The sequence below is a fragment of the Triticum dicoccoides genome, chromosome 4A, assembly GCF_002162155.2.
Source record: "Triticum dicoccoides isolate Atlit2015 ecotype Zavitan chromosome 4A, WEW_v2.0, whole genome shotgun sequence".
Taxonomy (NCBI): domain Eukaryota; kingdom Viridiplantae; phylum Streptophyta; class Magnoliopsida; order Poales; family Poaceae; genus Triticum; species Triticum dicoccoides.
The window spans coordinates 658936676-658954732 of NC_041386.1; the positions used below are offsets into that span (position 1 = coordinate 658936676).

General features: G+C 44.4%; 2 protein-coding genes and 1 pseudogene across 6 annotated transcripts; 2 read left to right on the forward strand and 1 right to left on the reverse strand.

The window, feature by feature from the left end:
- Positions 1-2788: 2788 nt before the first annotated feature.
- On the reverse strand, positions 2789-3889 carry LOC119289612 (early nodulin-93-like). The gene is made up of 3 exons (XM_037568900.1): positions 3585-3889; positions 3384-3445; positions 2789-3303 (listed from the first exon to the last, which is right to left on the reverse strand). The coding sequence occupies exons 1-3, from the start codon at positions 3646-3648 to the stop codon at positions 3118-3120; spliced, it is 312 nt and encodes a 103-aa protein (XP_037424797.1). The 5' UTR covers positions 3649-3889; the 3' UTR covers positions 2789-3117.
- A 2962-nt stretch (positions 3890-6851) lies between these two features.
- On the forward strand, positions 6852-12794 carry LOC119287775 (putative wall-associated receptor kinase-like 16). Of its 5 annotated transcripts, none has more exons than XR_005140943.1 (6): positions 6852-7199; positions 8326-9237; positions 9359-9520; positions 9739-10918; positions 11506-11630; positions 12703-12794. XR_005140943.1 is itself a non-coding variant. In XM_037567388.1 (5 exons), exons 2-5 carry the CDS (start codon positions 8418-8420, stop codon positions 11547-11549), a joined length of 2190 nt encoding a protein of 729 aa, XP_037423285.1. In that variant the 5' UTR covers positions 6852-7199; positions 8326-8417; the 3' UTR covers positions 11550-11661. The 5 variants fall into 5 exon arrangements, 3 of the variants coding, with proteins under 3 accessions (XP_037423285.1, XP_037423284.1, XP_037423286.1); XR_005140944.1 differs by having other exon boundaries at positions 9739-10902; XM_037567388.1 differs by lacking the exon at positions 12703-12794 and having other exon boundaries at positions 9739-10902; positions 11506-11661.
- On the forward strand, positions 12099-15925 carry LOC119287774 (annotated as a pseudogene).
- The last annotated feature ends 2132 nt before the right edge of the window (positions 15926-18057 follow it).

Consider the following 18057-nt stretch of genomic DNA (forward strand, 5'->3'; position numbering starts at 1 on the left):
TTTTCTGTTTTTGCCTACTAGCTAGCTACATGTTTTTTCTTACATATGCCCGCTTAATTAAGACATGCAAACGTGTGTGCATGCAGATATCACTGGGTCTTGTGTATCATTAAACTTGACGCCGAACAGTTGAAATACTGGACTCACTACTCAAAGAAAAAACTGACTATAACATCTTGTTTGGGATAGTCAACAGGTAATTTCAATCATTATTAACTATATATCTCGGCCTATTTAGTTCGTCATTTCATGATATGAACTATTTAATAACCCCTTTATTTATTTTCTTTGTCGGCGGGCAGGGCTTGGGCAAGGTTCATCAGCGTCACGGAAGGCGAATGGAAAGAAAAGCTTAAATGGGGAAGACCCAAGGTAAGTAATTAAGTAGTACTAGCTAGCTAGTTAGCTGCCATCTCTTTAATTATCATGCTTGATTAATTATTATCTGATCAAATTCCATTCTCGTAAAGGCCCTGAAGCAGGCGCAGGGGACTGATCTGTGTGCATTCTGCGTTTGCGAGAACATTCGCATGATGGCGTCCGAAAGGAGCAGATCTCAAAGACAGGAATGGGTACGCTTGTCGAAACACTATTCACAATTTTTACACCATTATCGATATCTAGTCACACAACTAATACACATGCATATTGATCTCCTTCTTAACAGTTCAGAAAGGTGCGGGAGAAGCTCTTAGAAATGGAGCGCGTAGAAGCACTTCAAGAGGAAATAGCGGGATTTTTGCTCGACCAGGTCATAAATCCGAAGGGAGAATACTATTACCCGCTACCGCCCCCATGAAAACCACTTCCAATTGTCATCGTGCTTCGAAGGCACCAATTAGGCTAATGCCACTGGCTCCGAAGGCAACATGCATATGTAGGAGAAATTGTATATAGCTATACATGTGTGTATGTGTGAATTAATTAATATGATGGTTTGTGAGACATTGATGATATATATATGCATGATTGGTTCTACTAGAAATTCTATATATCGTAAAATACCAGCAAACGAAAAAGAATTAAAATGGAAACACAAAATTAAATGAAAAAGAAATCATAAAACTAAAAAACTCCCAAACCTTATAGTACCGGTTGGTCTTACCAACCGGTACTAAAGGGCTCCAGGCCCCTGGAGCTGGCTCATGCCACGTGGTTTTCCTTTAGCACTGGTTTGTGCTGAACCGGTACTAAAGGGGGGGGGGGGCTTTAGTGCCCACACTTTAGTGCCGGTTATGGAACCGGCACTAAAGGGCCTTACGAACCGGTGCTATTGTCCGGTTCTGCACTAGTGGAACACCCAAGGTCTAATCTAGGAGATGTATATCAACGAGAGGGGGGTGGTGTCTATATACCCTTGTAGACCGAAAGCGTTAACGATCTAGAGATCGTGCTTGGCGTAGTCGTACTCGCATCACGATCCAATTCAATCCAAGTACCGCATGTGCGGCACCTCTGAGTTTAGCACACGTACGGCTTGGCGGCGTCCTCTCCTTCTTGATCCAGCAAGAGTAGATATCTTAGCACGTGCACGAGTTTAATGGAGGAAGGCGAGCAGTTTGCAGCCGTTTGAATGCAATGAGGAGGCGTATTCAGCCGGACGGGCAGCGTGCGACGCCCTCGGCCGGCGCGCCATTTCAGTTGCGGAGGCAGTGAGAGGTCGTGTTCGCTCTGGGTCGGCTTCAATGTGAAGCGGCCGTTCTACAGCGACATGAATGTGGACAGATAGCGCCGAGCGAGAAAGTGTGCAGGCGAGGTAGGACGGAGTTTGGGTGTGCCAACATGATCAGAAGCGGTCGTGGGTGTTGTCTGGATACCCGCGAAGGGCCCCCGTTTGGCGAGATAGGACGGAGTTTGGGTGTGCCAACATGATCAGAAACGATCGTAGGTGTTGTTTGGATGCCCGCGAAGGGCCCTCATTTGTATCCGATTTATGAGAGAAATTACATCTGAACCATCGTGCAAACTGATACAGGTCCTTATCTCTAGCAAGAAATACCTCTCTAAGTCAAAGGCGGGACTCCGCTAGTACATGAGTGGCGTTTCAAAACGTACGACTATTTTTTCAATGAGGATAAATGTACGACTAGTTATCCTATAATAATTATTTCCTTTTGTTCCTTTATTAATAAACCTTCCTTCATTTGTCACCCCATCTTTTAAAACCCATCAAAAGATTTTAAACAAGTGAGGTGACATGATCCTGGCGTGCATCGCAGAACAGGGGAGGAATAGAGGATCAAAGAATGTAGTAGTAGTAGTGTTATTTCGGTCTTCTGCATGCTCTGCCACAGAGCGACCGCCGCATGTCAAATGACAGTCACAAACAAGAAAATGTAAGTCGTGTGATGGTATGGCCAACCTGAGTTGTACAAATGCAGGTTATTATTAGAGTGAATTCCACTTTTTACCCCATATTTATACATTTGTGACACTAATTACCCCTTCGAGTGAAAATTCGTCTAGAATACCCCTTTTGAAATCTTTGGACCCTTGTTTTCTGATGCGTGTCCATCAGGTAAGGTGTGAGGTGACGCCCTGTATCCAAAAACATATGGACGGCCACAAGGAGTGGAACAGATAGACAAGAGAAGCTTGAACAAGATCGCCAATGATGCCCTCCGATCCTTACAGTTTTTTTACAAATCAATGACGCAACATGCCGATCCTATCGACCATAACCAAACAAAATGTAAAACTGGGGTAAAACCGTGTTGAAAGTCTTCAAAATCTGACATTTCGATAAAAGTTCCGCTAAATAGGGTAATATGTGTCACAAATGTACAACTACAAGGTAAAAAATGGAATTCACTCTTATTATTAATTCAAGATTACTGGCTGGATACACGGATACATGAGATTAGTGCTTCTGCACGCAGAGCAGCGCAGTACAGCACTCGCTGTCTGCAAGCCTCGCGTGATGTCACATAATTGTTGAACATTATACTACTAGTAATAGTAGTACTCCCTCCGTCCGAAAATACTTGTCACGAAAACGGGTAAAAATAAATGTATCTAAAACTAAAATACGATTAGATACATCCATTTTTTCGACAAGTATTTCCGGACAGAGGGAGTATCTTATTGCGCGCCACTAATGGATCTATTGTGGGCTAATTAGTGGAAGGAGGTGTTCTTGAGGTGGTCTGGCGCGTCGTCGAAGGAGTGCTTCCTGGCCATGGAGAGGATGGTCTTGTCGGCGACGATGAAGTAGGCCATCCCAGCGACGGTGGAGATGATGAGCGCCTGGCCTGTGGGGTTCAGGTGCGCCCTCGCCCACGGCAGCATCCTCACGCTCGCCAGCTGAAGTTACAGGTAACGCATCCATGAGACATGCTATGAACCGTGCAAGGATTTCGTCAAAGAACTGAATGGCTACTTACTGTAGGTACTGCGGCAGCGACGGTGGCGACGGCCGCGGCCTTGGCTCCCGCCACGGCGGCCTCTGCAGTTCCACAGACATGTTTCAGCAGACAGTACCAGTACCACACAAAGCTGCAATGCAATGTACTACTAGAACAGAAGGGCAAGGGCATTGCCGGCATGGTAAACCAGCGCGACATCATATCGTTCCTTTTTGTTACCTCTGGAGCAGCGCCTGGCGGCGGCGAGCTTCTGATCGAGGTAGGCACGGGTCACCGTCGACATCTCGGCGGAGATCCGAGGGAAGTGAACTGGCAGTAGCAGTGAAGTATCTGCAGCAGTGTAACTGTGTCTGTGTGACGGTGTGAGTGAGATGAGATGGATAGGAAATGTGCTCTGGCCGGATTTATATAGGTTGCAGGGCAAGAAGACGATTTGATACGGTGGGGAGGGAATCGAGACCGTGGTTCAAGCGAGCTAGCCATTACCGGCGGGCGGGCAGAGCACAGGATAACACTCACGTGCACTGCACTCCACTGCAACTGGAAAAGAGGAGGCAACTCTGCGTAGGATAACACTACTAGGAGCATGTGCCGAGTGCAGTGTGCCCTCCGTTTTGGCGCTCCCAGTTTTGCGCCAACCCGGCCGCGTCGATCCGGCAAACTCCGCGAGCGGTTCGCTACTTTCGCCGGCGTCCTTCCCTGCCTTGCCTGCCGGGAAACTACTGGTGGAAAAGCGGTGACGCAGCTTTTCAGAAAATGGCTTCTTTCCGGCACGTGAGCAAAGGCTACGTATATATGCATGCATTGGTACATACTCTCTGAGTCCAAAAATACTTTCATCCATTTCTGCGACAAGTATTTCCGGACACAGGGAGTACATGATTTCATAGAAAATACACATGTACATACACACGTAGACGTAGCGTCCATTTCCAACCAATCCTCGCATAAAAGGGAAAGAAAGAAAGATGGGCAACTGAACTGAATAGAACGGTAAGCGGGGTGCACGGTCGAAGCCGCGAGGATCAGTAAACCTATACACACGGACTATTATGGATGTTTTACTTAATCTTTCCAACTAACTAACCTCTCTTCCTTGATTTTCAGCGGGGTGGGGCCTGCCTCATCCCTAACTTACAATCCCAAGCCCCCACGTTAGCCAGTCCGTTGATCACGTGAAAAAAGCCCCTGTGAACCTAGCATTGCTCCGCGACGATCGACCCATGTAACCTGTCTGGCGTGAGTCTGTACATCCGTCGCCCACGCAGCAGAATTTTCTACACCGCGGGCGGGTACTTTCTACATCATGGTCGTTGGCAGAGAGAGCTAATTTTAGAAGCGATCGTGAGTGTTGTCTGGACACCCGCAAAGACCCCCCGTTTTGTCTCCGGTTTGCACAAGAAAGTACTCCCGGACCATTCTGCAGACCGATACATGCCCTCTGTTGGATGGCACAACACATTCGAACTACGCGGTCCAGATGGTTACGGGCAGTTTGAAAGTCAGCGTTGAAGATGCCTTAAGCAATGATGTAGCTTTTCAGAAATGGAAAATCTTTTAGAAAAAAACATCTTCATTTCCGGCGCTTGAGAAAGGATACGTATATACTTCCTCCGTCCCAAAATTCTTGTCTTAGATTTGTCTAAATACGGATGTATCAAGTCACGTTTTAGTATTAGATACATCCGTATCTAGACAAATCTAAGACAAGAATTTTGGGACGGAGGGAGTACTTCCACGGAAAAAACACATGTATGACACACATAGACGCACGCGTCTGTTTTCAACTACAGTCTTGCTAAGTTTCAGTCGATCAGGACTCAACGAAGTCTCAATCAATGCTATATCCGTAAGATCTTTCGTTGAGATGAGCAACTAATCCTCGCATAATTAAAGAAAAAAAGAGAGAGAGAGATGGGCAACTGAACTGAACAGAACGTAAACGGGGTGCAACGATGGATCGATCGATGTAACCTGTCTGTCGTCTGTACATCCGTCACCCACCTGCCTTGCGAAAAGGAGTAAATTTCGCAGCAGAACTTTCTGCACCGCGCGCGGGTACTTTCTACATCGTCGTCATTGCGAGAGAGAGAGAGAGAGGTGTGATTTCCAGAGTCTTTTCGCCCAGCCACACGTTGCATAATACTCCTGCACACTGACAAGTCATGCGAGAAGGAGTACTTGCATGTGCTGCTTAGTTAAGATGGCGCGAAATTTCAGTCTGAAAATATGAGCGACAAGCAGGTGGCGGTCTTTGGTCCGATCCGATCCGATCGAGAGGGCGATAGACTGAACGATCTTGAGATCAATCTGACAGACGGACGGAGATCGATGGCTGGAAGAGACGACTTGCTTGCGGCCACAGCCACACACCTACACGCTGACAAGTACTCCAGTTCCCACCCATGGAAAATATACATACAATACACCGGAGGAGACTTGACTCTACACTGGATTGGTCTCTACATACATGGAAAATATACATACAATACATACGCCGCTAAGTTGCTAACTCGTACTACAAAGATCATCCAACCCCAAACTCATCGATCACGCACGCCGTCGCCCACAATGGATTGGTCTCTACATACAGGAACGGGTTTCCTGCCGCCTTAGCCCACCCCAAACCAAGGATTTGGATCCCAAGTGCACATTTTTTCTCGCGGGCCACCGAAATTCTCGGTTACCGCGAAATCCGGCAAAAATTCGGACGAAATTTGAATTTGAATTTTGAATTCAATTTTTTTTATTCTTGTATAGATCATCTCTGGACTCAACAATTATTTTCACATCATCTTCCTTTTTATCATAAAAATTGTGTAAAAAAACAAGCAGCAATGGGGTTCCTAATATATCTAACCTAAGTGCCAGAGTTTAAATTCAAAAAATTCGAAAAAAATCAAAAGAATTCGCTCGGGGTGGCGAGAAACGCGGTAACCGGGCGGTATCCGAATATTCCGCCCGGTACCCAAAACCATGCCCCAAACACACACTCGCATGATTTTTACTAGCTCCGTGTCGGTTTTGCAATTTGTTTGTAAGTAGTACTTTCTAGCAGGGTTTTTCAGTATCCAGATAAATGTAATTTAGATTTTATTTTTCCCAACTTTGATGTCATATTGAAAGGTTGTTAGTATTACAGTATGACAGCTCACTGCAGCTGAAACTGCGCACTATCTAAAGCACGTACGACAAGAATGATGTATACTACTCCCTCCGTCCGAAAATACTTGTCATCAAAACCGGATAAAATGAGATGTATCTAGACCTATTTTAGTTTTAGATACATTCTTTTTTGTCAAGTATAATTGAGCATTAGGATATCAGGATTGCTAAATTTCAGTCGACTAAGATCTAGCCACACCCTTAGCAAATACTAGTACATAGAGATAATCTAACTCTGCAGCACGTACTCTCCATCTTCTTCAACAAAATAGCTTGAAAAACAAGAGAAAATGATCGCTTTGTCAGCCAGCTCTTCGGATTTCTGAAATTACAATACACCCCGCACCCGCAGCCGAGTCCCCCACCTCTCAATTCCGACCTGCCTCCTGCCTGAGCAAATCCCCGCCTCCCGGCACGCCATGGCCGCCGCCGAGATGCCTGACGCAGATGGAAATGCCCGTCCCCCGTTCCGCACCACCATCGGCGCGACACCTTTTGGCCCTCGTCCGCCGGCGGCGAGTTCTCGCGGTCGGCGGCCCTGGTTCCTCAAGCCGGCGCCGCCACCACGTGGGATTCGAGCGCCCAACACTGCCCGCGCCCGCCGTCCTCCTCCGCGGGCGTGTTCGGCCCCCGCGCCGCGCTATGTTCGGGGCTACCAGACCCTGTAAGGTACGGGGAACCCTAGCCGTACGACGCAATCTGTTGCCTGTCTCGTGTATGTGGTGCCGGCGGTGAAATTGGGAGTAGAAGAAGACTTTATGAATCTTTGTGCCCTACTCCCTGAGCGATATATCTCCTTCTGTTCGAAATTGGCTGACGCTCTTTCCTGGAGCAGATGGCAAGAAAACAACAGTATAGATAGATACATTATGTGCATACTGTATTGCTGGAACAAAATAAATAAATTGATTGAAACGCAATCTGCAGTGTAGAGTTTGATGATTTTTTTGGCACTTAATCGGTGGCAAGAACGATTTTTAGTTCACTACTCCCTCTGTCCCAAAATATAAGAACGTTTTTAATACTACACTAGTGTCAGAAATGTTCTTATATTATGGGACGGAGGGAGTACTTTGCATGTGAAATCAGTGGCAAGAATGATTTTTTGCACACTTATTTGTTGGGATGAAGATGGAGGTTTGACGATGCCGGCATGTATGGAATCAGTTTCACGAAGTAGTGGCATGGAAGAAATAAGGCCGTGTTTGGTGGCAATAGGGATTGGAGTGTTATTCAGTTATAGGAGGTTTTTTTTTTTCAAAAATTCTCTACTTCAAGATGTAAAATGGAACAAAAACATGAAAAGCGGTGGTGCTCGAACAACAGAAAAAATGCATCCAGTATGAATCACTAAAAAACTGTGCGCCTTAATGTGTGCTTGAGCTGCATAGTTCAATTCTTATATGGTGAAAAAAGACTTGAAATCAGAGAATAACTTAGAGAGACATTCAGAATCCGTGTTTACTCTCAAAGACTGGAAATACATTTATTTTCTTCATCCAGTTCTTAGATTGTTGGGTCGAAATGCTTTTAGGAGTTGGATCAAACTCTTAACTAACTACCGATTCATTCCACATGATTAAAGTTTTAAGGGATTTCCTCTAAACAGTGTTTGGATTGAAGGAATGGTGTTGACATATTTTGAAAGAAAGCAGTATTTGCTATCTACTAGTATACTGTATTAGGCAATTTTTTAGTATTGGGGGAACAAATTACCCACATCAGTTACTATAACATGCATCCATCCTTTATAGATTGATATGTCCATGATACATGTCTTGGTTGTTGCCTACAGGTCAGAAGCTCTTAATACTTGTCGTCGCCACCCTAACCCTACAACATAGTACTACTGTTGCTTATGGGTCTGGGACCTCCGGGAGCATCAGCATGGCACTGCCTGGCTGCCCAGGCAATTGTGGCAATGTGAGCATTCCGTACCCATTCGGCACTAAAAAAGGCTGCTTCCGAGAATCCTTTAATGTCACATGCAATGAGACTGGAGCATATCTGGGCTCAAACGGACTTAGAGTACTGGACATCACTCTTAACTTGGGTGAGGTTCGTGTTCAGAACCCACAAATATCATCACAATGTAACTACAGCAATGGCAGTAATAGCACCAGTGATTTGGACGTCTTATATCTTGATCCTTTTCATACGGTTTCCAACACCAAGAACAAGTTGGCATCAATCGGCTGTGGTGTACTTGCAGTGCTTGTGGGACAAGCCGAGGGCAAGAACCAGCTTGAGTACTATACCGCTGACTCATGCATTTCATCTTGCTTTGACACAAGCAGCATCTATAATGGAACAGAGTGCTCTGGCATGGGTTGTTGCCAGGCCCCTGTTTCAGGAAACATCAGCGCGTTCCTCGCCGGATCCCAGCCACTACCACCTATATACAACTCTACCATCCAGTCTTTCAGTCCTTGCAGCTACTCATTTGTTGCTGAGAAGGACTGGTTCAAGTTTGATCATTCCTATGTTAACTCTACAAATTTCGCAAGTAAGCATACAGATGGGGTTCCTTTGGTACTCGATTGGGTTGTTGGTAATGAAAGTTGTTTGGAAGCCACAAAGATGGGATCACAGTCTGCCTGCCAAGCCATGAACAGCGAATGTGTTGATGTGCCCAATGGCCCCGGTTACCGCTGCAGCTGTTCTCAAGGTTATGAAGGCAATCCATACCTACAAGGAGGGTGCCAAGGTATGTATATGCATCTAGCAGAATCAACCTATACTATCTCCTTTCTGTCAGCTTATTGTTTATGGAATGCAATATTCTGTTGATCCATGTTGACATGCTCTTCACTTCCTTGAAATGACAGACATTAATGAGTGCAACCAATCCTTGAATCCCTGCAAAGGTAAATGCAGAAACACTGTGGGAAGCTACACCTGTTTTTGCTCATCAGGATTCAGGAGTGACGATCCAAAGAGCATACCCTGCGTTCGATCTGACCCAAAGAGAGCGCTGAAAATTGTGTTAGGTAATGGGATTGTTAACAGTCAAAATATTTTGCACACCGCTTGTGCACACACTACTTAATTGCACTTTTTAGGCCAGTTATATAAATCCAAGTTCAGTTTGGACACGGTCATATAGAAAAACAATGGCATGATTGCACTATATATGGCACTAAGTTTTAGCCAAATGTGAGCAACGTTGCTAGCTGAACTGATGGTAATTAACTGTCATGATTTCCAGGCATATCCATCAGTGTCGTCTTCCTCATGGTTTGCATCTTGGCTCTACGGGCCGAGTATCAGAAAAGGAGGATGAAGAAAGAGAAGGAAAGATTCTTTGATCAGAATGGTGGTCAGATATTATATCACCAAATTATGTCAAAACAAGTTGATACATTGAGAATATTCACGCAAGAAGATCTGAAGAAGGCTACAAATGATTTTGACAAGAGCAGAGAACTGGGCAGGGGTGGTCATGGCACTGTCTACAAGGGCATTCTCAAGGACAGCAGGGTAGTGGCTGTGAAACGCTCGAAGATCATGAACGTGGCCGAAACTGACGAATTCGTACAGGAGATTATTATACTTTCACAGACCAACCACCGGAATGTGGTCAGGCTTCTAGGGTGCTGTCTAGAGGTGGAAGTTCCAATGCTGGTCTACGAGTTCATCCCTAATGGCACTCTCTTTGCGTTCATCCATCGTAACTACACAAGTCCACCTCCCTCTCTGGACACCCGTCTCAGGGTCGCTCAAGAATCAGCAGAAGCACTGGCGTATCTGCATCTGTCCATGAACCGGCCTATAGTACATGGGGATGTTAAGTCTATGAACATTCTCTTGGACGAGAACTACATGGCGAAAGTGACCGACTTTGGGGCGTCAAGGATGCTCCCCAAGGATGAGGTTCAGTTTATGACATTGGTGCAGGGCACCATGGGTTACCTCGACCCTGAGTACCTGCAGGAGCGGCAGCTAACAGAGAAGAGCGACGTTTACAGCTTTGGTGTTGTGTTGCTGGAGCTGATCACGGGCAAGACGGCCATCTACCACGATGGACCCAAGGAAGGCAAGAGCCTTGCATCGTCCTTCCTGCTCGCGATGAAGGATGGTAGCCTTGATGGCATACTGGACACAAGCATAGTGGGTGACAGCATGGAGATGCTTCTGGGAGAAGTCGCTGAGCTGGCAAGGATGTGCTTGAGCGCCAGGGGGGAAGAGAGACCTTCCATGACCGAGGTGGCTGACAAGCTGAAGGCTATGCGAAGCACCTGGAGGGAGAAACTGGTGCTCGAGCATGGCAAAACAGAATGTCTGGTTGTGTGCTCCTCACCTGCAGCTTCGGCTCTTTGCGATCCTCCATCATCGAGCACGTTTTCAACTGGGCCCCACATGTCTGGAATAGGTATAGAGACACCCAGGTGATGGTTTCAGTTATTATTACACCATGCGAGTAGTATTGCCAAGAGTGTGTGTGTATGTGTTAGAGGCCTGGAGCTTCAAGTGTATTTTCAGTATTTGTCCTGTATTTGTGGTACCAAGTATTATGTAGAAGTAGGAATTGGTTATTACTACATTTATGTCCTAGTTTTGGTTATGTTGGTTACGGAATATTTGACCTTCTTGTGTTGCTTGCTGCTTTTCATTCATGCCTTTTGGCAGTTGATTGTAATGATTTTGTAATAATTTGGAGAGTAAAATGTATCCACACTGATCAAATCAGTTTACTGAGCAGTATCAGATCTATTACAGCTAATGCTTCAGTGGACCTGCTGTATATACAGGCCATTAGTTAATCGTATTGATGTGACAAAGGTAAGATTCTTGTGTTGCCTGAATAGGAAGAAAAATAAAATCCTAATAAATGCAGCCTCACTTCTTTTGTTTCTGTGAACTCTTATCTCTGTTAGATTATTGAAAGTAGGTCCTGCTGTGTTCATATTCTTTACTTAGATATTTGATTCTCAAGTCAGGTGAACAAAAAGTAACTTTACTGTAACTCCGACAGGTATTGGTGGTTTCTCTTTTTCTGCTCATGAGGTTAACGCATAAGGAGAGCTGCATATTTTGATGTGTGCTGGCACCACAGTTTGAGATTAAAAATTCACAGTGTGATATAAGGATAAATCTCAGGTAACACTGCTCGACTTCCTCCTGCTTACAGTTTCTGTTCATTACTAACATATATTATTTCATACTGAATTTGATTGATGGAGTTCAGTAAATTTTGGTTCATCCGATGTCATCTTCTTCTGCACTGTTGCAAGCATCTATAGACAGAACCATCACTTAATAGCATTTAACTATTCCAGTCTATATATAGTTATCCCATCACAGTTCATGAAAAGAAATATAACTTCATAGAATTGTCACTTATTACCCCTATCTGTTTCACAATAATTGAAGTTATAGGATTGTCCTAAGTCAAACTTCATTAAGTTTGACAAGTCTATAAAAATATATCAACATCTACAAAACCAAATTTACTTAATTAGATTCATTATGAAATGATTTTTCTATATATATATATATATATATCAGGGCCAGAGCTTTATATTGTTATACAGTACCAAAGTTGACTTGGTAAAACAAAAATAATGTCGAGTTTTGCAGCTCAGATGTCATATTTACAGAACCGTCACTTGGTAGCATTTAACTATTCCAGTCTATATATAGTTATCCCATCACAGTTCAGGGAAAGTAGTACTCCCTCCGTTCAAACTTTGACCAAGTTTTTGTTCAGACTTTGCCTACTTTGACCAAGTTTATAGAGAAAACTATTTCTATCTACAATACCAAATATATAAAATATGAAACTATGTCTTATGATGAACCTAATGATATATGTTTGTCACTCTAGATGTAAATGTTTTTCTCCACAAACTTGGTCAAAATTTGTAAGGTTTGACTTTCCAAAAAATCTATACGCACTATATTATGGAACGGAGGGAGTATAACTTTATAGAATTGTCACTTATTAGCATTTAACTATTCCAGCAGTGAAGTGCCGGCCTGCTGGTAGAATCAAGTGTTTTTTGACTGCTATCTGTTGCACTAGTCTTCGGTCGTAGCCTTGTAGGGCCTTTATTCAGCACAGTTTGGCTGCAAGTCAACACAAGCAACCTGTTTGTTGTTGCCATCGTGAATTTAGACAGTGGCACGTTTTTCTCTCTCTGATAGGTGCCTTCTTTGACTCATTTGTCAGCTTGCGGCCAATTTTCTTCTGATAACTGACTATATCAGGGCCAGAGCTTCAGAGTACCAAAGTTGGCTTATTAAAACAAAAATAATGGCGAGTTTCGCAGCTCCGGTATCCTCCATGGATGCAGCTGCAGCCCTTTGCCTTGTGCTTATTCTAGCAACCACGACTTCCTCTCCTGTCTATGGGCAACAACCCAGCAACGGTGGGTGCATCACAGAGGAGAGGGACGCACTGCTGTCTTTCAGAGCTGGCATCAGAAGCGATCCACAGAACCTCTTTTCCTCTTGGAATGGCCCAGATTGCTGCCAGTGGAGCGGTGTCAGGTGCAGCAACAGGACAGGTCATGTCGTCAAGCTTGACGTCCGCAACGATCTCTTCTTTGACGATATCTATCATAGCTGGTATAGTGAAAATCCTCATGGGATGCGTGGGAACATAAGTTCTTCCTTAGTTGCTTTGCATCATTTGGAGTATCTAGATCTGAGTGGGAACTATCTCGGTAGAGTGGATGTGCCCATACCCGGATTCTTGGGCTCCCTCCAAAGCTTGAGATATCTCAACCTCTCCTGCATGGATTTTCATGGTAAAGTGCCTCCTCAACTTGGTAACTTGTCCAGACTGCTATATCTTGACCTCAACAACAACTGGAATCATAATTCTTATGGCATGATGTTGCACATCGAGGATATCTCATGGTTGTTGCGTCTCGCTTTGCTAAGGTTTCTCGACTTGACTAGTGTGAATCTTAGTGCCATTGGCAATTGGGTTCAAGTGGTTAACATGCTATACAATCTAAGAGTCCTTCGTCTCCGTCGTTGTGGACTTGTTTTTCCACAGATACCTACTGTGCATTCTAACCTCACATCACTTCAGATTCTTGATCTAAGTGATACTGGGTTTCATACCATCAATCCAACCTACTGGTTCTGGGATGTTGGCACCATCAGGCATCTTGACCTTGCGAATAATGAAATTGCTGAAGCATTTCCAGATGCCATGGGAAATATGACTTCGCTTGAGGTACTTTGTCTTGGAGGCAATCATCTCACCAGTATAAAGCCTGAAGTACTGGGAAACCTGTGCAATTTGAGAGTGCTAACACTCTGGTCAAATCTGATCAATCAAGACATTTCACATTTTTTACAGGGGTTGCCTCACTGTGCATGGAGTAAGATGGAGTTGTTAGACATGTCTTGCACGAATGTCGCCGGGGAAATTCCAAGGTGGATAAATCAGTGGACTGATTTGAGCACTCTTCAACTCTCCTCCAATAGGCTTGAAGGATCAGTGCCTTCAGAAATTGGTACGCTTGGCAAACTCAGACAGTTGTATCTAGACGGCAACTATTTGAACGGTTCTGTATCAGAGGAACATCTTGATACTTTAGTCAATTTGGAGGAATTGGACTTGTCTTACAACTCCCTACACCTGATGATCAGCTCAAATTGGATCCCCCCCTTTAAATTGCGCCGGGCATATTTCCCACGTTGCAAAATGGGACCTCATTTTCCTCTATGGCTAAAAGGGCAGAAGGGTGTTGTTTTTCTTGACATCAGAAATAAGCGGCAGGTTGCCAAGGACACTTGAGTTTATGTCCTCAGCAGTGATATTTGATCTGAACTCCAACAACCTCACTGGTATTCTACCACTGTTGCCAAGGCAATTGGCAGAACTGGACATTTCCAGAAACTCTTTATCGGGGCCACTGCCACGAAACTTTGGAGCTCCGTTTATTGAAGAGTTGTTGCTTTCTGAGAACAGTATCAATGGCACGATTCCAACATATATTTGTCAGCTGCAGTCATTATTGGTACTGGATTTAGCAAAGAACCTCCTGGCAGGACACCTCCCTGTCTGTTCAGAAGAAACGAAAAAACTGAATAGATCCATTAGAGCTCTAGTCCTGTATGAAAACAACTTGTCTGGTGAATTTCCTTCATTTTTGGAGAGCTGCTCAGAGTTGGTTCTGCTTGATCTTGCGCACAACAACTTTGCCGGAGAGTTGCCGGCATGGTTAGCAAATAAATTGCCAGGTTTGTCCTACCTCCGGTTGCGGCATAATAAATTCTCTGGCTCTATTCCAGGTCAGCTCACACAGCTTGAACACCTACAGTATGTGGATCTTGCAGATAACCGAATATCAGGATCTATACCTCATACACTGGCCAACTTGAAAGCAATGATACAGGAGGACCAAACACTTTGGAACCCCTTAATGTGGAGTTATGAAAGGCCAGCAAACCCTGACACGAATGATTCACCAAAATATGATGACAGCTTAGCAGTGGTAATGAAAGGCCAAGAACTTGATTACACCAGAAATATTATTTATATAGTTGGCCTCGACTTGTCCTGTAACAGTTTGGTCGGAGAGATTCCAGATGAATTGATTTCCCTGGTTAGAATGAATAACCTGAACATCTCCCATAATCAGTTGTCCGGCAGGATCCCGGAGAAGGTCGGTTCGCTACGGTCATTGGAGTCTGGCGAGATTCCTTTTCGTATCTCGGACATCACGACGTTAAGCAAGCTGAACCTGTCATACAATAACCTTTCGGGAAGAATACCCTCAGGGAATCAGCTGCAGTCACTCATCGACCCAGCATCGTCGTATGTCGGCAACAACTATCTTTGCGGGCCTCCTCTTTCCAGGAACTGCTGGGAGCCTGATGTAACTAGAGGTGATATTGAGGAGCATCAAGACGAGGCGAAGTATTTCTATCTTGGGCTGGCTGCAGGATTTGTCTTTGGTCTCTGGCTGGTGTTCATTATCTTCCTGTTTCGTTCATGTGGTGGGTTCGCAATGTGCGGAGCAATGCCATCACGCTGGGCACGACTGCCTGAAGCTCAAGGATTGGCATTGCAGCTTCGTCGTGGGTGAAACCAAGACCGGAGATGAGCTGAACTTAGCGTTGCTGTTGTTGGAACTAGCGTTGATGCAGTCTGCGTGATGGTGTGATGCGGAGCCATGCCATTGCGCTCAGCACGGTTGCCTGAAGGATTGGTGCTGCAGCTTCGTCGTGGGTGAAACCAAGACCGGTGAAGATCATGCAGCTGAAGTTAGCATTGCTGGTGGTGGAACTAGTCTTGGTACTGTACTAATATTACTGCATGATGGTGTGATTTGGACAGTTTAAAAAAATAAGGGCGATTAAAATGATTGTAAGCCACACCTTTTCGAAGATGTGGATTGTACTGTTTGTATTGATTATTTTGAAGTTGTCTAGATTGTTGTAGACGGTGGTGGTGTCTAAATTGTTTTATTCTTGATGCTATACTACCACATGGTGTTGTTTAAACTGTTTTAGACGGTGTTGTTGTCTAAATAGTTTCATTCTAAGTTTTTGAAATTGTTTAGTGTTGAGTAGCGCTTTTATTGATTATTTTCAACTTGTCTATGTTTTAGATGGTGTTGTCAAGTACGAAGAAACCCGTTTTTTTCCCCCTTTTGCTATTTTGGATCTCTATGTGTTACATTGAACAAATACCTTCATTTTTGGAACATGTATGTATCCTAGATGCTGGACCCGTTGTGTCATGAAGAAACTCGGCACTTGTCCTAGCTAGCCACATGGTGAAGACACATAGTACTTGTTCTAGCTTCATCCAGCGAGGTTGAACCAATCCATAATCTTTATATGTTTGATGCATATGTTTTCATTCCGAGATGAGCAACGACTTTGAATTAGTGCATTAATGGTGCTGAACTATATATACTTTGATGACTTCAGTACGGTTTTCAGATGAACATACGTGTCCGGGGAATAGCTCACGGTCTTCGGTCTGGGAAGGGGATAAACTAAACTAGACGTTTGAGAATTGAGATCAGAGATCAGATGGAGATCGAACAACGGTTGACTGCTTGCTTGCTGCCACCTCCTCCCGCTCTCCAAATTAAACAACAAGCCACGCACCTACAGTTTGATTAGTACTCCGTTTCACACCCAGAAAAAGATGATCCAGGAGACTTGAGTGCAACTTCATCTTTCCTTGTGTGTGTGTATATAGCCCGTGTGTAAGTTCGCGCACAAATAACCCTCGCAACAACTAGACAGTCTCATAATACACGGTTGCGAAACAAACCCGGGGGATACACCATACACACACACACACACAGTGACACATACATGGGTTGGTCACTGCCTCCAGGTAAGAATTTCTTTCTAGCCTAGCTTTTTTTTTTGGTGACGAATTTCCTTCTGGCCTAGCTAACTACCCTGTTCATGTTCAACAGTCCTTTTTTGTAAAGAACACACTCCAACCGTTTCTTTCTGTAGTTTGTAGAGACATGCCCCCTCACAGTTGCATGTAGTTTTTCGTTTTGTTTTGGTAGCTCTTTTCTATGTAAATACACTCCATGAGTTTGTTTTGCGGAGTAGTAGTTTTCATTTAGTATACGTATTATCGAACATGTAGTTTCCATATGTTGATGTTACTTATGGGAAGGCTCTTTAAGCAACCAAGAATTTAGGATGCACAAAATTTTCAAGTTTACAAGAAACTTTCACCGATCTCGCGGCACCATCATCATACTATAAAAGCTTGATGGTAACTTGTTGAAAAACCCCACCTTCCCTCACACGAAGTACCACTGTTTGCATTTTTTACATATCCTCGCGGGGTAATTTTTAGCATGACTTCATCCCCTCAAAGCAAACACGTGAACAAACTCTTTTAGAATCCCATAACACATTGGGCTGTCAAGAACTCAGGATCAATGCATTTCCTCAAAGTGTGGCTTTCCTCTTGATCGTAGTTGCAACTTCAAGCTTCGGCATCAATATGAGCTTTCCATCGTTATAGTACGTCTCTTAGGATTACTAGTATTGAAACAACATTCTCCATCCTGTATACGCAGATCCATGCCAGGTGTTGGATTGTGTCATTTTTGACCTGATAAGTTTTAAATAAATTTTAATACCTCGTGGTGACTGGTGAGCAATCCTAATCTCGATAAATTTTAGTAATAATTTGCTTCCATCATCGCAAATATTCTGTCCATGTCACGGGTTTCGACTTGGGACTAAGAAATTCAAAAATGGCTTTTGTTTTCGGAAACATTAACGCCCATATGTGTGGGCGTTCCCCAACTCGCCCACACGCGTCGATCGTCGTCCAGTGTCTTTTGCACGAATCTTGACACGAAAAGGTGAATTTGGTGTGTCACGTAGGACGGGGCTAGTGTGTGGGCGTTGAAAAGTTCGCCCACACGCTCGCACCATGCTCTTTGCTAGCTACGTTGTGTGGACGAACTAGTTTCTGCCCACACAGCCAGCCACCTACTTCATGCGCGTGTGGGCGAACTGCTTTTCGCCCACACGACACTCCTACATTTCAACTGCAGTTAGGCGAACGTGA